Source organism: Marmota flaviventris, chromosome 9, assembly GCF_047511675.1.
Source record: "Marmota flaviventris isolate mMarFla1 chromosome 9, mMarFla1.hap1, whole genome shotgun sequence".
Lineage (NCBI taxonomy): Eukaryota > Metazoa > Chordata > Mammalia > Rodentia > Sciuridae > Marmota > Marmota flaviventris.
Window position 1 is genome coordinate 11,133,660 of NC_092506.1, and position 23,536 is coordinate 11,157,195.

General features: G+C 59.3%; 1 protein-coding gene across 2 annotated transcripts in view; it reads right to left on the reverse strand.

The window, feature by feature from the left end:
- Dagla (diacylglycerol lipase alpha) overlaps positions 1–23,536 on the reverse strand; it is a 68,698-nt gene that overhangs the window by 19,768 nt on the left and 25,394 nt on the right. The window contains exons 1-5 of one of the 2 annotated variants that reach the window (XM_027944585.2): positions 13,213–13,563; positions 4,772–4,909; positions 4,136–4,347; positions 2,270–2,371; positions 1,739–1,877 (exon numbers count right to left, since the gene is read on the reverse strand). In XM_027944585.2, coding sequence (XP_027800386.1) covers positions 1,739–1,877; positions 2,270–2,371; positions 4,136–4,347; positions 4,772–4,866 — 548 coding nt within the window. In that variant the 5' untranslated portion in view covers positions 4,867–4,909; positions 13,213–13,563. Of the gene's footprint in view, positions 1–1,738; positions 1,878–2,269; positions 2,372–4,135; positions 4,348–4,771; positions 4,910–13,212; positions 13,564–23,536 lie in introns of those variants that run through there. The other variant, XM_071616116.1, reaches the window with a different exon arrangement.

The window sequence follows — 23,536 nt, forward strand, 5'->3', positions numbered from 1 at the left end:
AGGCCAGGGCCCTGTGAGCTCCGAGGCACCTCATTCACCTTCGCAAGGCCCAGAAACCACAGAAAGCTTTCTAATTAAAATGACTGCAGCCACCAACCTTCACTACAAAGGCACTCGTTCCCCTGGGCCCCCAAGGCAATCACCCAGAGTCAGAAAGGGAAGTCTCCACTAGGCCCAAGGAGCCCAGAAACCATGTTAGGTTGGGGCACCGCTCTGAGCAAGCAAAGAGGGAGGGTGGTGGTAGCTAGCTGCCCTCTGGGGAAAATGAACTCTCGGGCCTTGGCTCCAAGGCCTGCCATTTTGGGCTGGGTGGCGGCCAGACCCGGCATGGGTGTGGCTCTGGCCGCGGTGATGAGCTGAGGCACTGACGTGGAAGGGGAACTCGCTGTAGAGGGTTAGGGTTAGGGTTAGGGTTAGGGTTAGGGTTAGGGGTTAGGGTTAGGGTTAGGGTTAGGGTTAGGGTTAGGGGTTAGGGGTTAGGGTTAGGGTTAGGGTTAGGGTTAGGGGTTAGGGGTTAGGGGTTAGGGTTAGGGTTAGGGTTAGGGTTAGGGTTAGGGTTAGGAGAGGGGTTCTGCTGGGCGTGCAGCCTGGTCAGCACCCCCCCCCCCCCCGCCAATGAGGGTCCTGAGCTGCTCTGGGCTGAAGGGCTGCTTCCATGTCCTACCAACATGACCTGGAACAAGCAACTTAGAGCCCTCACCTGTAGAACGGGTCTCAAAACTTCACTGGAGTTGCCAAAGGATTAACTGGACCAACTGTTTAAAGAGGTCAGCACAGGGCCTTAGAGTGGAAGCTTGATTTGTGGGGGGTACTGTGACCCACCATGGAAACCCCCTCTCTATTTTTCTGTCAATAAACAGGAATCATATGATCCTGCCTGGGTACCCTCCCTCCTTTTCTCTGGCAGGTTATAGCTTTCCCTTTTCTTTAAATAGGCATGTTAAACACCCCCACCAGGAAGCCTTCCTTGATTAACTTCCTCCAACCCCTAAGACCCAGAGGCAGCTTGCCTGGTGGTTAAGTGAGGGCTCTAAAGCCAAGCTGCTGTGCTAGGCTCTGGCCTCACCACTTGCCAGCTTTCTAACCTCAGCTTTACAACTGCTCTCTGCCTCAGTTTCTCCCTCCTATAATGAGGCAATGTTAATGGCTACACATGGAGCTGACGCTTCCTCTAAGCAGTGCTAGGTTTGATTTATGAGTCTCCTGCTGTTCCTGCCAGTGTTCTCAGTGCTGCTGCTGACCCTGACGGCAACAGCTACCATCTGCTGACCACTTACCAGTGTGAGCACCAAGTTAACCACTTTGCACACATCCACTACAAGGCAGGAGCTGTCGTTCCCACTTTATTTATTTTTCAGTGCTGGGGACCGGACCTTGGGGCACTAAACCTCTGAGCCACATCCCCAGCCCTTTTAATTTTTTATTTTGAGACACAATGTCACTAAGTTGCTTAGGGCCTTTCCAAATTGCTGAGGCTAGCCTTGAACTTGTGATCCTCCTGTCTCAGCTTCATGAGCTGCTGGGATTACGTGTGTGCACCACTGCACCTAACCTGTTGTTCCCAGGGGAACAAGGTGACAGGCAGGGAGAAGCTAAGTCCTTCCCTAATGCCCCTGGCTCACACACGGCTGTCATGCAGTTTGGGAGGCCTGTGGTAGCCCCTTGGAGAACAGAAACCTCACCTCTGCCCTGGTCAGTAAAGCCCTCTAGGCTACTACCCACCCACAGGCCAACTGACCGCAGGTTGTAGGTCCGCAGGTTGCGCTGCCTCCTCTTGGTGGCTCTCAGTTTGACGAAAGTGCGGCCCGTGGGATCAAAGACGCAGAGGACGGTGATACAGACGCTAAGGATGACCACCCAGTTGCAGACGACCATCCCTGCGGGGGCAGCAGAGGGAAGAAAGGTGGACCTGCTGGGGACACCTCCCCAGATCACCAGCTCTGAAGAGAGAGGCACCAGAGCCTCCTACTCCCAGCTGCTACCAGGACCCAAGGACAGGACTGAGAAGCCCCTACTCCCAGCCTGCCCGAGTCCCAGCCCTGGGCCCAGCCTTGGCAGAGCAGGCAGCGCTGTGGGCTCCCAGGGAGGTGCTGAGGAGCCTCGACGACTTCCACCGGGTCCTCTGGGGGGTGACCAAACACAGGCTGAAGGAAGCCACCTCCCTGGTCAACCTGCTAGTGCTCAATCTCCTTCCGCTCTAAGCCGCTGCTGTCCCCTCCACCCCCAGGGCTGGCTGAGGCTTCAGTGGGCCATTCCAGGCCTGACATACCGAGAGTGACGTTCTTGGCAGTGAGGTCATTGCAGGAGGTGTAGTACTGAGTGAGCCAGACGATGCCCACGATGGCATAGATGAACTCGATCACCAGGATGGCTGCAAGGAGAGCAGGCCCTGGCTGAGAGAGGGCCCGCGTGCCCTCCATGGAAGGCTCAGGAATCTTGGCCCAGCCCCTCCTGTTGGGGAGCCTCTGGCCAGCTCAGTAGCAGGACTGGTAGGTGGGGAGCTGCATCAGACTCCCAGCAGAGGCTGTCCCACCACCAGCCGGTCCCTGTCTGGTCCCCTGTAATTTGTCCTCAGGCCCCTGGTGACTGGAAAGGGGGGTGATGAAGAGGCGCTTTCCTGTTCTTTCAGGATTTCAGAATGATATGCATGTAGCAGTAACTAAGAACAGAGTAGGGTCGAAGAGCATGAGAAGAAGATTAACATTAAACAGGGATGAGAGGTGGGAGGGAAAGGGAGAGAGAAGGGAAAAAGCATGGAAACGGAAGGAGACCCTCAGAGTTATACAAAAGTACATACAAGAGGAAGTGAGGGGAAGGGGAAAAATAATACAAGGGGGACAAACGAATGTCAGTAGAGGGGGCAGAGAGAGAAGAGGGGAGGGGAGGGGAGGGGAGGGGAGGGGTGATAGTAGAGGATAGGAAAGGCAGCAGAATACAACAGACACTAGTATGGCAATATGTAAATCAATGGATGTGTAACTGATGTGATTCTGCAATCTGTATATGGGGTAAAAATGGGAGCTCATAACCCACTTGAATCAAATTGTGAAATATGATATATCAAGAACTATGTAATGTTTTGAACAGCCAACAATAAAAAATTAAAAAAAAAAAAAAAGAATGATATGCATGAGCTACGGAAATCAGAACCTATCTTAGGTGAGTTACCTGATCTCTCTGAGCCTCCGTTTCATTGTTTGTAAAATGGGAGTGACAATGTCATAAAACCACGTGAGGATTAGATGACTGCTCCTTTTTCATGGAAACTGCTATTTCCCAGCAAGAGGCCTCTGGGACTTGAGTGGGGAGGAGGAAGGAGCCCAGCATCAGGCTTCACTAGCCCACACCCGAGCTGGCCCTTGTGCTCAGCTGTTGGCACACAGATGCCAGGGCCCTCATGGGGCAGGAGGTGGGGAGGGGATCTGAGGGCCTTGCAGAGGGCAGTGTGTGGCCACTAAGAACCCAGAGCCAGAGGGCCTGGATTCAAATCTGACACTTCTATGGACTAGTTGTGTGACCTTGAGGAAGCTCATAACTTTCCTGAGTCCCAGTTCCTTGTCTATAAAACAAGGTCAATAACAAATAACAGCTCCTCTCCAGGCACCAACAGGGGAAAAGGCTGGGCACACGCCAGCAGGAGAGAAGCGCCAGGGCCCAGGAGAAGGGGTGGAACCTGGGCACAGAAGAGGACGCGGGCTGGTCCCCGGGGGCTTTCGAGGGAGGGCTGCGTCTGTTTGAGAAGGATCACGAGGCAGATGTGCTTTGCAGAGATGCTCATGGTGTAAAAGAGGGGTCAGCAAAATCTGTCCGTAAAGGGCCAGAGGGCAAACATTTAGGCTTTAGGCTCCCACAATCTCCGAGGCACTCCTCAGCTCTGCCAAAGCAGACCAATCATGAAAGAATGAGTGTGTTCTAATAAAACTTTATTTATAAGACAGCTCTGAGGCCTCAGCCTGTCCACCCCCACCTAAGACGGAGTCCCAGAAAGTCTCGGTTCACAGCTGTATTTGGTGCTGGTTCACGGTGTGGCTCATAGACGTGCCCAACAAACACTGGCTGAATGAACGAATGAGCACAGGAGGGTGCTGGGAGGGTGGTCTGGGGCAGCCCCCAACCCGAGGTGGGCGGCCCTTACCCAGGCGCACGTAGAGCACGTACTGCATGGAGTCGCGGGGCTCTGTGTAGAGGATGCCCCCACGCATGCTCAGCCAGATGATGGCCATCTCGGCGATCATGCAGCTTAGCAGGATACCCAGGTAGCCGCGGCCGTGGTCCACCAGGTTCAGGGAGCAGGCCTCATGCGGGTTGTACACCAGGCCGAAGAGCACCACAGACAGGATCACAAACCTGCAGGTGAGCCAGCAGTGAGGCCAGGGGCCCTTGTGTTTGAGCTGTCCCGGGCAGGCAGCCCCACCCAGCCTGGGCTCGGTGGAAGGAGGTGGGCAGCACACACTTCCCCTACAAGACCACTGTCCACTGGGCACTGGGAGCCTCCAAGGGACAGGAAAGTGAGAGTCCCACTGTCAGCGTGGGGAGACAGCAGTGGCAACGGCACCCAATGCTGGGGTTAGGTACAGCAGCGGTCAGGAGGGGTCCTGGCTCCACGTGGGTGGAGCCATAAGGGGCTCCACGTTTCAGGTACCCCCTCCTGAGAGCTGGAAGCAGGACAGGGTCAGGAGTGTGCCCAGGCAGGGAGGAACATGAACTGAAAGGCTTCCTTCCAAGCCTTTCCCCCAGCCTCAGGCCTGTAGCCCCAGCCCCCGGGGCTCACCAGGTGGTGTGCAGGAGGAAGAGGAAGATGGCTGGCAGGACGAGGTCATCGCTGCCCACAGACCAGCGCCGTCGGAACACCACGATCCCAGGCATGGCTGGCAGCTCTGGAAGGCTCAGCGGGCCTGGCACTCACCTCCTGAAAGAAAGCAGAGGACCCTGAAGCTGTGTGGGCAGGCTGGAGCACCCAGGGCCACCATTCCTGTGCTACTGGGCCAGTTCCAGGTGTGGCCAGTAGCACAAGCATCTTGGAAGGCAGCTATGCTCACCACTATACCACCAACGCTGCACAAGCATCTTGGCACTGGCCGCAAGCACCAATCCCCAGACACTGGAGATGCTGACCCAGCCTTAGGCTGGACCTGCCTCCTGCCCTATCAACTTCCAGAGCCAACAAAGGACCTGGGCAGTAGGACGATGGCTGCAGCCTGACCCACGGTCTCCTGTCCCCCTAGATGGCACTGCTTGGATTTGCCTCAACATTCCTCTGTTCTGCTCCATTAAGACCTGGGGATCGATGGGACCCTTGGCCCCAGACTCCTGGTTGCCTTTCCACAAAGATACCTGGCCCAGTGTGCAGGGGGTCAAGGTAGTGGCTTCTGACACCAAGAACAAGCTGTCCCTTAGCATGAAGCCCAGCAGGGCAGGGGAAGGCTCAAGGCCTTGGGGACTGTGGGCTAGGGCTTGTGAATAGCAGCAGCTGGGACTGATACACAGGGGCGCGGCGCCCAGCACACAGCTGGTGCTCCCGAGGCTTTGACGAGTGGGGTCTCTGGCCCCTTGCTTTGCTGGAGCCCTCCAGCGTGGGTGCTCCTGACTTCTACCCATCAAACACCACTCCCAGCCACAGCCATGCCTGCAGGCGGGGAAGGATGTAGCAGAAACCTGGGGTCAGGAGTATGACAAGGAAGCCTCCGCCCGACCACTGGAGGAGCAGCCGCACCTCCGGGCTCCCCCGAGCCACGCAGCCTCCAGCGCCCAGCGCTCAACTCCACAAAGTAGCTGGATGCACATAAGTCACGAGCAAGCTCAGCAGAGTGCCCAGGACCCTGGGCCGCCCCCTCTTTAGAGTGCAGAAAAGAGGGCAGTGAAGGGCAGGAGGCTGGTCCAGGCGGACGCCAAAGAGCAGCTCCAGAGCTTCTGCACTGAACTATGCAGAGGGGCGCCTCCTGTGGGGGCTGAGCACCCTGCCGCAGGCAGCTGTCCCCCAGGCCCACAGAGGCTTACATGGCACCTGGTCCGGGGTGGGCAGCAGGTCCTCCTTTCCCCGGTGACGGCTCTGGGGAAAGCGTGTATCGGTGATCAGCATCATTTGGGAAGGAAGCGGACACGTCCTCCCCAGCCAATGGGCACAGCACTCAGGGTGGGCCAGGGGGCGTGGGGCCGGGCAGCTGGCCAGCATGTCCAGCCTGCTGCCTCCTCTCCCTGGCAGCCACTTCCCCAGCAGCTCCAGGCTGCTCGGGCAAGCGAGTCAGCAGCTGGGCTGGTGACTGGCGGGCTAGCTTGCCGGGGTCGTGCCTGCTCCTCCCCGCCTCAGGAAGTGACATCATCCCACACTCTGAGGAGGAGTCGAGGAGTGAGGAGTGGAGCGCAGATTCGGGAAGCGGGGAGAAGGCTGGAGCAGGCCAGGGACCTGCAGGAGTGGGGTGGCTGGGGCCATGGTCTGCAGGAGGTTAGGGCTTTGGTAACTGTGACGACAGCTGATAGCCCTGGCTTTGGGTTTGAAGTGATGAGACAGGTCAGAGCCGGGGCAGCTCGGGTGACAGCCAGGCAGGGGCTGAACAGAGCTGTCGACAGCTGGTGATGCCACCCCTCCCCCGTCTGCAGTTGGCTCACGGAGGATAAGCTGGGGCTGGGGTCAGGGTTGGGGGCTGCCGTGAAGCACCCAAGAAGTGGGACCAGCGCGGCCCCAACAGGTGCCAAGGCTCCGCGTCCAGCTCCCATCAGCCATGCAGGGAAAAGGAGGGAGAGGGCCCCTCGTCCCACAGCCCTGAGGGGCCGGTAAACGAGGGTCCTGCCTACCCCAGCCTGTCACCTGTCCTGTCCCTGCCAGCAACCCGGCCCTCAAGTGGACCCCTGGATGGTGTTCTCCTCGCACTGGGGCCCTCATTGACCCCGCCCTTTACCTCCCCTTCCTGGCAGAGCCTAGAAGGCCTAGCGCTCCTCGGGCTCACACTACCTTCACCATCACCCGGGGAGTCCACTGAGCTGCCCCTGCTCTGCCTGCCACACCCTCCCATCCCTCAGGCAGGGAAGTGGGAAGAGCTTGGTGCCAGGCCCTGAAGAGGTGGCCACAGGACTGTCCAGACACGGCAGTAATATGGACAGTGGCTCTCCATCCCTGCTCAGGGGGTGATCAGCCTGTGGCTAGCAGCTGTGGTCAGCACAAACCCACCCAGCTTGCCCCTGCCCTCCAGCCAGCGCCCAGGACAGCCCATTATTGCAGGACCTGGCATGGTGCCCAGCCCAGAGCGGTGTCATGAGCTATAATACCCACCAACTGGTGACTTTCTAGTGGCGCCTGTTTCCTCACCTGTGAAACGCTGATCATGCCTCCCTCCTAAGGTCAGCATGGAGGGCGGGAAGGTGTGGGAGCGGGGCTGGGCTGGGAGAAGGCCGAAGCAGAGGGGGCTGCAGCTGGGTGGGGGAGGTGCGTGTGAACTCCCTGGAGGACCAGCTGCCCCCCTCAGCTAAGGCCACTGGATTCTGCAGCTGGTCACCAGCAGGTCATGGGCTGGGGTGGGGGCAGCAGGGCTGTGCTGCACGGGGCACTCTCTGTGCAGATTCATAAACCTCAGGACTGCTATTTTTAAGGGCCTGAAAAGCACCCTTTCTCTTGAGACCCCAGCCCATCACAATGGGGGCCTGTTCCCCTGCTGGGATGTGATTTCATCGGGAGGAAATGTCTCAGGAGGGGGAGGGCAGAGGCTACTTCCTGGTCTGGGGCCACCACAAAGCACCTCCTCTGGCTCTCCTTCCCTGGGGCACAGTTGGTGCCCTCAACAACCCCAGTGTGTGGGGACAGGAGACACTGCCTCCCCTTCCTACCCCTAACTCTGGGGCTTCTAGGGCAGGCACAGCACCCCTCCAGCAGCGGGGAGCAGGAGCTCTGCAAGGGGCACCCCATGCTGCAGGCTGGGTCTCCAACCCAGGCAGGTGGTAATGGGGTGCCAGGGGCACCAGCTCACAAGGATGGAATGACTTAAGCAGCTCTAAAGGGCCTCTTTCTTCCCCCACCCACGTGGCCCAGTTTCCCTGCAGATGATTCAGATCCCTGGGTTAAGTATTAACCATTCTGGGAGTTCCTCTTTCTAAAAATGCAAAATTCTTTTTAAAAAGTGCATGCTGTCCCCTACTTTAAAAACATTCTATGGCTCCCCATGGCCTGCAGGATAAAGTCCAAGCCCCTTGGGTGAGAGCCTAAGGACCTCAGTATCCGACAGGCTAAGCAACCTTGGGCACAGGCCTCGTCCTTTCTAAATCCAGGGTTTCTGTACCCCAGAGTAGGAAGACTGCCCAGCTGTCAGGGACACAGGTGCAGGCTCCAGCACACAGCCTGCCTTCAGGGGCAGAAACCTTCTGGCTAGAAGGCTCTTCCCCCCCCACGGCTCCAGCTCCCGCAGGCCTGCTGCTCTCTAGACACCTCAGCGGAAGGGTCCCTGCTTTGGTTGCCCCAATCCTCCCTCCAAGTGGCTGTTCGTCTTTCTGAGCCAGCCCAATATCACCTCCTGTTCGGGGCCCTCCTTGACAGCTCCCTCCCACCCCTCACCTCACCCCAAGCCATCTCTCCAGCCACCGGCCTGCTCTGCAACCCCCTCCCTGTCATGAAAGCCAAGACGGCATCTCCTCCCTCTTAGCTCACAGCCTTCCCTTCTGGGGAAACGTCCCTCCCTTCCTGCCTGCCAGTGCCCTCCCTGACAGCTCCAAGGAGCCTCCCACCCCCTCACTGGCCATCTTAACTGTTCTTTGGCTTTGGTTGCTTCATCTGTAAAATGGGACAGCACAGCCCTCACGGGCTGTGTGAGAACCGATGGTGGGCGGGGACATCCCACAAGCTCTGCACGGGTCTGGCACACTCCAGATCCTTTCCTGATGCTCTGTAATAGAGCACCTAGGAGCTCCTGGGGACTTCTGGCAATGTGATCTGTGACCGGGTGCTGGGGTCTGGGATCTGGGTGGGCACTTTTGGTGCTATGATAAGACACACCTGACCGGGTACCTGCACTGCTGCGGCCTAGGGTTGCTGCTGCAAGTGGCCCAGGCTGGGCCTCACCCCTTACCCTAAGGCCCCATGTGGGCTCACGTGGCCCTGGGAACAGCGGGCCCCGGCTAGCAGGGGAGCGCTCGAGGGGGCAGAGGCGCTGCAGGGTCAGCTCTCTCAAGGCCCTGCAGAGTTCCTGCTGGGACTGGTGCCTGAAGTGAAGTCATGGCACCAAAGTGGCCACAGGGGATAGGTGATGTGCCATCCAGCCCACGAACATCCAGGCATGGGCTCGGGGCTGGAGAAGGCCCTGGGAGTGCCTGATACCAGGTGAGCGCCCACGGCCTGTGTTCTGAGTCCTGGGCTCACTGCCTTTGGTCTCTGAAGTAGTGATGCAGGGTGACAATGCCACTCTCAAGTCACGGGAGAGTGAGGGGTGATTAAGAATAGAGGTGCTAAAAACCGACTGCTGTCTGAGTCCTGGCTTTGGCACTTACTGGCTATATAATCTTGGACAAGTTACTTAACCTCTCTGTGTCTCCTTCCCTCCCTTCTAAAACTGGGATCAGAAGAACACCCATCTCAGAGTATCGTGAGTTAAATGAGGCACACTGTGAAACAGCACCTGTCACCTGGGAAGTTTTCAGCAAATGCCACCTCTTCCGTTGTCATTACCACTTGAGAATGGAGACTGAGGCTCAGACGGTGCTCTGGCACCTTCCAAGAAGCGGGGGGCACAGATCACTCCCGTCTCCACCCAGAGCGCACAGCAATACAGGAAGACAGCGTTGAAAGGGCTCAGAAAGTCCCTCCAAGCCCTTCAGGGGTGAGGAAACTGAGGTTCAGAAGGGACACAACCCCTGTGCTTCCTGCATGGGTGCTGCACAGATGGCCCCGGAGTCCCCAAGCTAGCCCACTCCCTTCTCCATCCTCACAGCACGCCCAGCTCAAACTCCTGGGTGACCCAACCATGAGCAGAGTGATAGTCTAGGGAGCTGAAGCCGTGACCCTATCCTTCCTGTTCCTGAAGGTGACATAACTCTTAGGAAGCTGCCAAAGTCCACCTGCGCTCTCACTGAGGATAGACCTGCAGGATGGTGCCAACCTGGCATGGATCAGCAGCAAAGTCCCCTCCCGTCCTTCTGCAGCCAAAAGAGGAGACCCACAGGCCCAAAGCCCATCCGCTGGGCTTCTGTGTCAGCCTGCTGAGGCTGGTGATGGAGCCCAGTGTAGCCACAGCCTGGACTGCCAGTCCTGGACCGAGAGTCTTGGGCCTCCTGGGTGGCGAGAGAGGGAGCAGGTGCATAGGCAGGAGAGACACCCAGGCCCTCCCCGTTGCTATAGAGAAGGCCACCATTACATGCCAAATCTCCTGGTGGCCAAAGTAAAAGGGGGGACTGTTCACATGGGATTCCATGAGAATGGGCTCTGAAATGGAAGGTGCCCAGACCCTCCAGAGGGCAGGGTGACTGCCCTGCTCTGCCCTCTCCCACCATCTGGTTCTCCGGGTGTCTGTGTTGACGCTAGAGCATGTCTAGTCGTGGCGGGGCATGTCAAGAGTGAGGCCAGGCTGCAGGCAGCGTGCAGGGCAGGCCGTGGAGAGGCTCCCTCCCTGCTGGGGCAGACTCCCCCTCAGGCCACCTTCTCACTGACTGGGCCTGCAGGAAGGTCCTGGTTAACCCCTGCTCAGTGGCGGCGGTGCCTAGTTAACCTCTCCGTGCTGGTTCATGAGGCTTAAATGAGGGATTCAACCCCAGTAACTGGAATCACTTTGTCAACTGCAGGGTGGGTCCTGGTGACGGGTGAGGGGCGATCTCAGTGAGCCAGGAGGGCTGTTTCACCTCTTTTAACCTTTATGAGTTGCCCACAATGTCTTAGCCCCCTAAATCCAGGGCAGACACAGGCTCACTAACCCCCTTCACAACTCCACGAGGCAGGCACTACGTTTCCCAGGTGAGGTGAAGTGACTTGCTCACGGTCACACGCCCTAGTTCCACAGCCATCTAGCTTCATCTCTACGTGAAGAGAGATGCCTCAGCCTCTCGAGTCCCTGAGATGACAGGCCTGTGCCACTGCACCCAGCCCTACACCTTGCTTCTGAGGGGCAGTGTTCCACTAACTGCCGGCATCCGAATGCAGGAGCTGGCTTCTGACCTCGCCTTACAGAGTGGGCAGCAGGGCCTCAGGGACCATAAAGAGCAATCTGGGTATTTGTCTGGCACCAGATTCACAATGACACCACTGCATGAAAGAGCATCAGCCCCATCCTGCAGATGGCGAACACTGAGCCCAGGGAGCTGCACAGAATGCGGTGGAGCCAGGAGAAAGCGTAGCACCAGGACCTGTATGTACCACGGTCGTCCAGAGTCATCAGGCTGTAGGGGTACCACCCCAACTTTGCAGATGAAGAAACCAAGGCTCAGAGAAGTGGAACGATCTGCCCAGAGATCCCTCTGTGAGGATGGGGCAGAGCTGGGGTTCAAGGAGCACCCATCAGTGACTTCAAAGAAAAACCTCTCTGCCTGCCATTCAACTCCTCATTCCAACACACAGACGCAGAGGCGCACGTTCCTGAGGCCCGGGGCTGCACGGCCTCCCTGCCTCATTCCAGGTCTCAGCCTGCAGGGCAGCCGAGGGGCTGGCCTCCAGAAGCACAGGAAGGGAGAAGGCGGCACGGAGGCAATGGAGAGAGAGCAGGCGTAGGCCGGGGGCCGCGTGCGCCACCAGCCTGTGCCCGGGTGTGTGCAGCCCAAGTTAGGGGCCTGAAAGCTGTCGCTTTTCACACATCAGCTGTGCCGGAGCAGAAGGCAGAGCGGAGCCTGCCCAGCCCGGGGCAGGATTTCAGCATGAGATGGGTCCTCACATGCCCAGGCCCCGGGGCCAGAACAGTGTGCCTGGTGAAACTGCAGGCAAGGGTGGGGTGCCACTGCCACTGTCCCCTCCTGCCGGCCACCCCAGGTCTCATTCTAACAGGCCTGGTCTCCATCCTCGCACCGGGATGACCCTGAAGGGCCGGTGAGGCGCTTCCTGCACCCCCATTCACCACTTAGGGGTCCTCAGTGCCCCATGGACAGGTCTGGCTGCCCACGTCACAGATGGGGAAACTGAGGTGCTGAGGGAGGGAAGGACCACGTCAGGCTGAGAAACAGGTCCACCCGCTGTGCCCTCTGCAGCACCAACATGTCTGCTGGCCAGAGGAACCCCCACGCCACCCCCCAAGAAAAGAGCAACCTGGCAGCCAGGGACTGTGCAGGGAAGAAGACGAACAGGAACAGCCCCAACTACGAGGGACCATGCCTGTGGCCACCTGGCTGGACACAGAAATAGTTCCAACAATTGTTCAACTACATGTCTGTGTTTTAAAACTCTATGTAGCGTTTACGCTGTGCTAAATACTGTAACAAGCAGTTCACATAGATTTCCTCCTTTAATCCTTCTTGGGCCCCTGCGAAGTACCAATCTCACCCCCATTTTCCGGACGAGGAAACCGAGGCCCTGGGAAGTTAACCAATCTGCCCAAGGTCAGGCAGAGCCAGCCTGGAGGCTCCAGAGCCAGTGCTCGGCCCCTCCCCACGAGCCCTGCCAGGCTCCATTTATCACCAAGGCTCCAGCTTCTCGTTCTCACGCTAATTATTTTCCACTCCCTTACAATGAGCAGAATCTGCCATCTGCCACCCGCCCTGCCACTGACACCAGCCAACTCCCTGGGAATCAACTGGGGCCTTTCGTTTCTGCTGGTTGTTCTGGGAGGGCGGCCGGCTGCTGAGGGCCCTTCCCTGGCCCCCAGGCTGGGCCTCCTCCCACTGCTGGCCTGGCCCTGCCCTCCTCTAGGGGTCCCAGGGGAAGGGGACAGCCAGGCTCTCTCAGCCCTAGGCCCAAAGGACTTCCAGTAGCAGAAGGTCTCCCAGACGCTGGCCAGGCCAGGTCGTTCCTGAGCCCTTCCTTGGAGAACATTCGTTTTCCTGAAACAGGCCCTTGTACTGTGCTTATTCCAGTGCCCTGAGCAGAGATGGCCTGGAGCGGCCCAGAGAGGCCAGCCAAGCCAGTTAGCATGGGCACTGCCCGCAGCCTCCCGCTGGCACTCCGCCTAGCAGGTGCCACTGGGGAAGGCAGACAGCAGGTGCAACCTTTCTAGATCACCCAAGTCTTCTCAGATCCCCCCAGACCCTCCCTCTCAAATGCATAGACCTGGAGGGCCACGGCCACCCACTGAGCAGGCCAGAGGGAAGGCAGCAGCCCACCTGAGTCGGGCAGCCCTAGGGTGGAATCTTGGTTCCGTCACTTCTATTTGTCTGCGACCATCGCTTCTCTGAGCCTCTGTCTCTTCATCTGCAGATGCTGTGATGAGGTGCAGTTTCACAGGAGTGCCAAGGCGTAGATGCACAGAGAAACTTCTGCTTGCACCAGCGCTGGCCACTCCCACTCTGGTGTATTCGTTAGCTCACCGCAGCTCACACGTGGAGCTGGTGCCCCTTGCAGCGTGGCAGGGGCTTGCTAATTCTCCTCCATCCAGGCCTCCTCCTCACGGGACATCACGTCTCGTCCCGATGCCTGAGCCAGATGGGCGAAAGGGGCCACAGGAAAAGCGACTGACCTAGAGCAAGGCTCACCCTTCTGACCTCCCAACAGCGAGCCTCACCGTTGCCTCACTTCCCTTCCTGGGCGGGGAGCATCTCCCAGGAGCCCCACTGGCCCACACAGAGGCTTCTTAGAACTGTCTTCTTGAACCCACAACAAGCCAGTGAGTCACTGCCTCACAGGACAGTTGGGACCACAGAACTCCAACCTAAGGCCACATGGCTCTACCCATCTCAGAAACTGTTCTGTGTGGCTGAGTTTCAGGATCTCCACGGTAGACCTCCTCTCAGCTCACACTTAGGGTGCCCTAAGGCCCAGGCCCGCTGCTCAAGCCCCCAAGTCCAGATCCCACCTGCACCCCACCTCAGGCCTCCCCTGTGCCATGAGCAGCTTCCCAGATGGCCCCCTGCCAGGAAGCTCATCAGCTCCAGCCACACCCCAGTGCTCCCACTTCTCAGGGCTTCCTCCAAAGGAGGCTGCCAGCCCCAGGTGCTGGTGTCACCTCACAGAGGAATTAGCACCTTCATGAGGGGCCCCGAATGAGGCCGTTAATGAGCTGCTAAGTGGGCACACCTAGCCTGACACCTCCCCTGGGGAGCCCCCCAGCAGCATACCCTCTGCCACCGCCTGCTGCTGCAGCTCCTCAGGCTGAAGGCCTTGGGGTCTGGTCTGCTTGCGTGCATGTTGCTCAGAGGCCAAGGAAGCCTCCAGACTTGAGAGACTGTGTGGGCCAGACCTCTAAGGGGCCACCTCCCTGGACCATCTAGGGCACGGCCATCTAGGGCACAGACCAGCCACTCAGGCTATTGGGTTTCCCATCGACCATTCCCTGGCCATCTCAGAGCAAGCAGGGATCAAGTGACTGGGTAACACAAGCTCCTTCCCAGGGGAGGAGGTCTGCAGCGCTCTGGTGTGTGACAGGAAGGGCCAGCAGCCCCTGCCACCGTGGAGTTGGAGACAGAGGTGGTGTCTCCTGCCATGGCCTGGTCCTCTCCCCTCTGTGGCATTCCTTCCCTCTGTACCCAACGAGGGCATCTCTGCTCTTCAAGGTGGGTTTTTGGAGAGCCTGGCACACAGATGGGGGGTGGTCACAGTGGCATGCAGGCCGTGGCATTCAGAGTAGTGTTCGGCTATCTCGAAGTCATGGTTCCTTGTCACTGTCCATGAATAGTCTCTGCTTCGAAATGTCTGAAAGCCACAGGCAGGGAGCTCTCAGGTGCCTTCTGCCCGTGACTTTTAGAGAGCCTTGGGGCTCCACACAGGTGTCTGGGATCATGGGACCAGCACGCATCTGGCTCCTGGCCTTGCCTGAGCCAGAAGAGCAAAATGGGCCCCAGGAACTGACCCTGACCTAAAGCCATGGCTCCCTCTGTCCCGACCTTGTGGTCCCCTCCACCATCTATCTCAGCAGGACAAAGCTATTAGCCGTAGGGCCTCCAGGAAGGGCTGGGGCACAGAGGGACCCCACTGCTGGCTGGAGGCTGGCGGGAACTGGTGCTGGCCCTGGTGCCTCTCACCTATCCACTGGGCCAGAACTTCAAATTGCGATGTGGGAATTAGCCACTCCCAGGACAGATCAGCTACTGTTGCTGTCTGACAGTGACGATGACAGTACCTCCCTTGGGGGCCTCTGTGAGGATGAAGTGAGTTAAAAGCTGGAAAGTGTTGAGCAGGCTCTGCCCAGAGGAGGTGCTTGGCAGCCCGAGTGACGGGGACACGCAGTTTTAATTCTCTTCTGAAAGTGGATCACAGTTCCTAAGTGCCCTTTAAATAAAATTAAAACCCCTGACCATTAGCCCCGCCCCTGCTTGCCAGGCCCCACCATAGCACCCATACCTCCCTCCAAGTACCACTCTCCCTGCCAGCTGGGCACGCCCCCTGCTCCTGCCCACGTGTTCCCACGGAGCACACCTGGTCCTCTCCTGGTCCCCCTGGATCAGGCGCTCTTCCTAATGAGGCCTCTGAGACCTGCTCAGGTACTCGTCCCCAGTTGCTCCCAGTCCCAGCCCTGGTGGGTCAGCTTGGGACGGATCAGTTCAGGCCCTGGCCCACTTTCTGCAGGTCTCTGGTGCCTGGCCGGCCTTCTCTGTGACGTGGCAGGCTCCCGAGGAGGCCTTGGCCACCCCTGCTTCTCTCCTGGCCTGGGAGATGGGCCCCAGGGCTCTGAGCAATGAGAAGGCTGGAAACGGCCAGGAGGAGTTGGGGGGTTACAGCCACACGGGGCCCCTGGGAAGCATCAGCCTCCTGCCTGTCCATACCTGGGAAGGACCCACGGCCCACTGTCTTGGGCAGGTACGGAGAACAGGGGCCAGGTCTGCTCAACCTCCAGCTCCAGAGCTCAGCATCACGGTGCTTCCCAGAGGACTCGCCTTCGGGAACCTGGTCCTCCGTCTTATCACGTTGCTATCCTATGGCCTCTACTTCGCTGCCTGTTCCTTGGTGTGATGGGAGGGAGAGCTGGGGCCGCCCCTCAGCCTGAGTGGCAGTCTGCTACCACTTAGCAAGGACACAGCAGGGAGCTAACAGGAGCTTGGCAGTCCTCCTCCTGTCGCCTGGGGCTTGTGCCCTTGGCCCCCTAACTCTCACAGTGGGAAGAGGCAGGCCTCTTCGCTGACCCTGCCAGCCTGAGAGAGGTCAGTGAAGCTGCAGAAACTCCAGGGGACAAGCCTTTCAAGGAAGGAGCTGGCAGCAAGGGGGAGAGCCCAGCAGGGCTGGTGCCCAGTGCTAATGGGATGCCCACCTGGGGCTGGCAAGCCAAGCCAGGTCCTAGCAAGACTGGCGGAGGCGGAGGCTCCTGACAGACCAAAAGTGGCACCTCGTCCCCTCCAGGGCTCAGGGTGACAGTGTGCTGAGGCTGCTTCCCAGCAGGCTCGTCCTTCCCTTCGCTTCCCAGGAAGGCTCTGGAGGGGGTGGGGGGTCAGCCTGCGTCACGGCTCGTGCTGTCTCCTCCACCCTCGGTGGCCGCTGGCGGCTATAAATACCACTCCTGTCTCTGGATGTTGCAGGAGGTGACCTAGAATCGTGGGCACTGAGGCCTCCTGGGGCCCCTCCCTGCCTGTTTTAGACAGTGCCTGTCTGACCCGAGCATCCATACAGCCTGGGAGCTGGCCCCAAACCCCGAGCGGAGCCTGGGCCAGGAGTGAGGACACTCTGGCTCCCGGGGACACTGCCCTGGCTTCCAAGCCTTCCAAGCCTTCCTGTGACCAGCGTTTCTATCCTGTTCATGGGCAAGGGCCTAAGAATGCTAGGCCCTGGCCAGCCCAAGAGACACAGTACCTGAGGCTGCTGGTCCCCTGGGCCCCACTGCCATCTGTACCACCCACAGCAGCCTCAGGCCTCGGGCTCCTGGGTAAAGGCCCAAAGCCACGCATCCAGAGCCCCTCCTCCCTCTCTGATCATCCCGCAGTTCCTCCAAGATTCTTGGCTCAACCTGGTTTCCAAACTTGCCATCGCCCTAGGAGCCTCCCTGGGACATACTCTACTTTCACAGGGGCCCTGTTGAAGGTTGAATGGTTTCAGACAAGTCCTTTTCTTTATTTGGCAGCCTGCCTCTGAGTGCACCCTTCCTTCTTGAAAGATTCAGACACGCCCAGGCCTCAAGCCCCTGGTTTGGCTGGAGCACTGGCCAGGAGGTAGTCCCTGGACCTAGCAGATGTGAGGACACCAGCACTCAGGGAGGGGCGAGGCGCTATCCCAGGCTCTGGCCTCAGGGAGGCGTAAGCTCTGAGAGGAGAAAAGGCGGGAAATGGCTCCAGGGGTGGCTGAGCCCTGTGAACACAGGTGCTATCTGGCAAAAGTTAAATTCAAACTTGGAACAATCAGAGTGCCTCCTATGTGGGCCTGGGGCTTGGAGAACAGCAACAAAGAAGACCCCTGAGGGCCAGCCCAGGGAACCTGCAGCTCAGGTGACCTTCACAGGTAGGAGGAGGAAGGAGGAGGGGGCGCTTGAGAACCAGGAGCAGAGCTGAGACAGAGGACAGAGACCGCCGTGGAGGGCAGCAGGGGACAGCATGGAGGACAGCATGGAGGACCGTGCTCAACAGAAAGCAGGTATAAGGAGGAGGGGGTGGAGCCAGGAGCAGACTGCCCCAGAAGGAGCAGAGGAGGCTGAGGGGGTCCTGGATGTGACCTGTGGGCCAGGTATTGTGCTGGGGAGGGATGTGCGTGGCCCAGACTGAGAGCCAGCAAACGAAATGGTGACGGGCGGGGGGCATGGCAGCAAAGAGGAGGGCACTGCCGAGGGTGACCCCAGCTTCCCGGCCTGCACAACGTGTAGGCAGAGGAAGTACCAGAACGTGGAGGAGCGCCGTGAGGACATTGGCCTGAGGATGTCTGTCCCGCTCCCCAAAGCAAGATATTCCCCCCAAAGTGTGAGTGCAGCCAAGTCCTAACCTGGGTGAGCTGTGCCCAGGCACCCATTCAGGGGTGGCCCCCGGGCTCTGCTTCCACAAGTGAAGATTCCCAACAACATGCCTGGGGTTTGAGGCAACCCCCCAACATCCAGGCCCTCACTCTCCCTGTCACCTGGCCTGACCACGAATACGACCACACAAGGGTGGCCTAACTGGATGGAAGGGACCCAGAGCCCGTTAAAGCCCACAGTGGGCAGGGAATGAACAGCCATCTCTGTTGGCCAGGCAACCAGCCAATCACGCACCCATCCTTCACTCCCAGCTCCGCCCCCCACTTGCAGTCATCCCGGTGCCCCTCACACCTGGCACACTCCCTCATGCTGGGCTGCGTGCACACAGGACCTGGGCTGTGCCCGCCCTCATCTCCTTCCCCAGCTTGCTGGCCTCTCTCTCCAACAAGCTGAGCATGTCCCGTCTCAAGGCCTTTGCCCTCACTCTTCCTCCTGACTCGTGCCCAGATCTCTGCCTGGCTGGCTCCCTGCTGTCATTTAGCTCCTTGCTCCACTGCCCCCTCTTCCTGTCCCTCCCTCCACAGGCTGTCCTCCCCTCCTTGCAGCACTCTGCTATCAGATGCTTTGCTGGGGGTTACTGTTTGGCAGGGTGTGGCTCCCCAGGGCAGGGCCTTGCCTAATTTCTTCTCACTGTGTCCCCAGCACCCAGCAAATGGCCTGGCACACGGAAGAAGCTCAAAAAATCCTTCCTGCCTCAAGGAAGAACCATCTTTGAGCATGGCCCCAAAGGACAGAAGTGGCTGGCTGCGGGAGCTAGTGCGGAGCTCAGCCAGAACCCGGGCCCCTGCTGGCCATCCCCCGGGCTCTCCTCACATCCTCTCCCGACCGGGGTCCAACACCCAGCCCTGAACTGCCCCTGCAGCAACAACTACCCAGGGGACCATGCTGGCACCCAAGTTGAACACAGCCGATGAGGCAAAGAAGTGGGGCCTTTTCATTTTACTGGGGAGGCATCTGTGGTGGGAAGGGCCTGCTGGGCGAGCTGTCTGCAGTGGCACTGTGGGCAGGACCTGCTGCCCGAGGGCTTCCCAGCAGTGGCAAACCTGGCTGCCCTCCCTCCCAGCTCCACGTTCCTGGGCACGGGCATTAGAGCGTGTATGGAAGCACACCTGGGGGCAGAGCGAGGGCGCACTCCAGGGAAGAGCAGGAGAGCTGTGCTCTCGGGAGGCGGCCAGGGCACAGGAGCCCCCTCCCAGTGACAAAGCCTCAAGGTAGGCTAAGGGTTGGCTCGGCCAGGATGCCATGGCCTGGCTGGAAGCAAGGGGGAGGACCTGGGAAGACTTGGGGTCCTTGTGCGGAAGGTGAAGGGGTTGGCCAGAGGCCTCTGGGCTCCCTTGGCACATTCAGTTTCCTGAGGTCTCCAGCCTCAGGCTCAGGGATGGAACCCCATGGAGGAGGCGGAGCCTGAGGGTGCTATGGCCTTCCTCATTGGACCCCGCCCCAGGGATCAGACAGCCCCCACCTCCATCAGAACTAGCCATTCAAACCTAACCCGTTGGTGACTCCCATGTGACCCTGGGTGAGTCTCGAAGCCTTGGGTTCCTCTCCACACCATGGAGACAGAAGCAGCCACCGCCTCCCTGGCTACTGGGGATCAAGTGAGACCCTGGTAACGGGCCTGTCTTCTGGGTCCTCATTCTCCTCCCTCCCTGATGCCCAGCCCTTTCTCAGCACAGCAAGAGCCTCTGCCACGCTCCTGGTCTAGCAGAGCCACAGGCTGGGTGCCCACGGGCCCACCCCAGGTTCTCCCCTGCGCAAACCCAAGGAGGAAGACAGGAAGGCCTGCCTGTGCCTGCACCCCACGACCCAAAGTCAGAGGGCCTAGGGAGGGCCGGGCTGGTGGCAGGCTGCACCTGGAGCAGGGGAGGCCAGTCTCAAGTTCCTGTGGCCCTTATGGTGCCAGCCCTTCCCCATCCTCTGCACAGGGACTCCTCTCCGCTCCTCTGGGGCCTCAGCAAGATGCATGAGATCACGTCTGGGAAGTGTTCAGAGTGCCTCGGAGAGAAAAAGCCAAAGGGATGGAGGTGGGATCCATTATGTATAAACGCGCTTATTTATTAGCACTTCTGTCGACTGCAAGGGCAGAATGGGACACTCGTGGGATTTGGTGTCAGGAAATCCGGGCTATAAAGGAGCCCAGCCACTTAACAGGTGTAGGCAAGTTGCAGCCTCTTTAAGCCCCAATTCTTGGAAAAGGAGGATAAGCAATATGAGCGATGTTGGTAAAGTACTGCATAAATCGCCTTCCTCTACCTGCAAGTGGGGACTGCAGGGGCACCAGTCCCACGGCCTCACCAAGAAGAGCGGCGCAGGTGCCAGACACAGGGGGGGTATGAACAGTACACAGTAGGTATCTGTCCTGCTGCTGGAGGAGAAGGTGTAGGAAGGAAGAGAGGCCTGAGGATGGGGCTCTTTGCAATAACCCCAAGAAGGCCCCCAGGCTTTCCCCGCCCCTCCCTGAAACAGGGAGACGGGCATTCCCTTCTTCCACGTGTGTCCTATCCCCCAGCTAAGAGAGGACCATGGAGGCACCTGGGATCCCCAGGGCCAGGAGCCAGAGACTACCCTCACCAGCCTCCCTGCCCCCAGGCATGGCCAGGCTCACCACAGGCCACCCTGAAGTGACCTGGCCCCCTCCTACAGCTGTGCCCACCTTGTCACCAAGGCTGAGAGAAGAGGCTCTCCTAGCTGCCTCGGTTCACAGGGCTCTTTGTTCAAGAGGGTGCTGCTCAGCCTCTTAGTGACAGCCTGCTTGCCCTTACAGCTTGTATGACAGGTAATGAGAGGCAAAGAGACCACAGGCCACAGCAGTAGGTTTGCTGAAGGCCACCACACAAAGCAGAGTAGAAACTCAAAGTAGGGCTCGGCGTCCCTCCAACAGGACTGAGGCCATTCCAGGAGGCTGGCCACAGGCGGGACTGCAGGGAGGGGAGCAGATGGCCCTTGCCTAGTCAATGCAAGTCCTTACTCAGGCTCCTGGTTATGGGAGAGAAAGGGCTCCCTCTTCCCTGGGATGCCAGATCCACCTGGCCACTGACTACATACTCTGTTCTGCTCAGCCCAGAGGAACAGGACAAGGGTCTCAAGCAGCCCCTGGGGATGAACTCAGTCGGCCCAAGGAAAGAATGCTGGAAGGCCATGCCCTCAGGAGGGTAGGCCCGGTGACTGCAGAAGCTCAAGTTCAGGTTCCTGGAGTGAATCATTTCAAGCGGGTGAAGGGAAGGTCAGGGTTGGGATGGGTGGAATCAGGCAGCTCTCCTGCTTGGAGGAAGGGCGATGGCTGCAGACAGGCTGCTCTGGGAAAGAAAGGAAGGGGATGCGGCTGTGGGGCTCCTGGCTCAGGCCATGTGTTCCTCTGCCCTGGCCACACAAAAGTCCCATTGATGCTGCCCCTCACCCCCGCGCTCTGGGGCCACTGCCCTAGCCCAGGACTCTGGGGGCCTCTCCTGCTCCTAGCCGACAGTCCAGCTGTTGCTGCTGTTGCTGCCCAAGCACGCCAAGCACGCCAGGCCCGGGCACCACAAGGTCACACGCTCTGTGTGGGCGAGGAGCGGCGAGGCACTGCTGGGACTGTACTGGAGACTGAAGGGGAGTCGTGCTCACGAGCAACGCAGGGCTGCACAGAAGCGGGGCTCCCAGCAGCAGCAGGCCACTGGCTGCCACCCTTTCCCAGCCCCACCCATCTCCCAGGAGAGCAAATCCTTGGGCAAACAATCCGACAGGTGTGAGCGGTAGGCAAACGCAGAGCCGGGAAAAGCAAACATGGAGGCTGACGGTGGCTGGCCACAGGAGGGTGCTCGGCGGCCCTGCCTGTGCCCCCAGCACTTGGCCCAACAGAGCGAGTGACTTGACTTCCCTGCACTGCACCCCGCCCCCCAGGGGCCTAACTGTGAGGCGGGAGCAGGGATCGGAGGAAGGGGCAGGACATGATCCTCAGGGCTGGGCTCCTGAGAGCTGGCTGCCACCCACCGTCCGCGTCACCAGCTCACCCAGCAGGAGACGTGCTGAAGAGGGTCAGGCTGGCTTGGGCTTGGCATCTCTACTGGGTCACATCCTAGCTGGCAGGTTTTGACCAACTCATAGCACCTTGGGGCCAGTGACGGCCACTGTGCCATGGCCTTGGTGACAGTTGGGTCCTGTGGGAACACCACCAGGCATAGGGGTGGCACAGAAGAGCATCTCAGTACCTCGCCACCTACAGACTTGTGCAGTCCAGACACCCCTCCAAGGGCAGGCCCACCCGGCGGCTCTCTGAACCCCAGGGGGAGCAGCGCCAACGCCCCACTGCTGACCTGTGGCTGCAGCACCTGCCAGGACAAGCCAGGGCTACTGCTGCCCCCAAACCCAGGGAAGAAACCCCCTGCAGAGGGCTAGGTGTAGGTCCATGGTAAAGCACTTGCCCAGTGAGCACAAGGCCTTCCCAGGACAGGCAGGAAGGAAGGCATCCCCCTGCCAAGAAAGCTACTGGCTGCCATCTGGGGCTTCAGCGTCAGCCTGACGCCGACCCTGAAGTAGCAAAAGGAGGCACTGTTATCCCCTGAGGGTGAAGAGCGGCCCGTTTCCACATGTCCCACCACAGGCCACGGCTACGTGTTCTGCAGGCAGCGCTCCTCTGGCCTCCGTGCCTTTGCACGGGCCATTCTCTGCCCAGATCTTGCTTCCCCCGAGAACTCACCAGTGTCCCCTGGCTTAGCCTGCATACCATCTCCTCTGTGAAGCGGCCAGGACCTGCCACCCCGACAAGGGCAGACCCAGTCAGTACCCCTCCATCCAGGCTCCCCCACAGGCTATGAGCTACCGAAGGGCAGAGCTGCACGCTCTGCATCTCTGTGTCCTTGGCTCCCAGCACCGTGCCTGGTGCCTAGCAGCTGCTCAAGAAATGTCGAACAAGGCCCCCGGCCCAGCTCTCTTGCTCCTCTTAGCATGCTGCCAGCACATTTGGCCAAAGAGATTCAGAGACAGCAAATGTGCAGGAACCAGGGCAAGACTGAGCATCCCAGCAAAGCGCGGGGGCACAAGCTCCTTTGGAAACTGTCCACCAGGCTCACCAAGCTTCACCCACAACCACAGGAGGCTTTGGGGCTTGCAGGCAGCCTCCCATCTCCAAAAGCAGAAACCAAAGTTAACAGGGGGTGAGCAAGGGAAGGGAAGTGCACCGGAACTGCAGGGAGAAAGGCAGTTGTGGCTGCCATCTGCTGTGAGCAAGATGTTTGGAGAACACGCGCTCCTCGCTCCGCTCCTCGCTCAGAGGCCTCCCAGCCAACTAGGGAGGGTGGGGCCGCCCTTCTACAGATGGGAGCGGCAGCTCAGCCAAGCCTGTAGAGGCCACGAGGGGTGCCAGGCCCCCTCCTGCCCACCCAGACCCGTGGCTGCCCCTGCCTGACCTTCTGATTCTTGGGCAGATGGGGGACAGGACATAGTACCCTGCCTCTTCCAGGGAGCCTCACGGGCTCTGGGGAGCCAACTCCACGATGATGGCACTGACAGCTTAAACACTGGGTACTAAGGGCAATAATAATACCCGCTATTATTTACTGAGTGCCCAAGTACCTGCCTGAAGACCC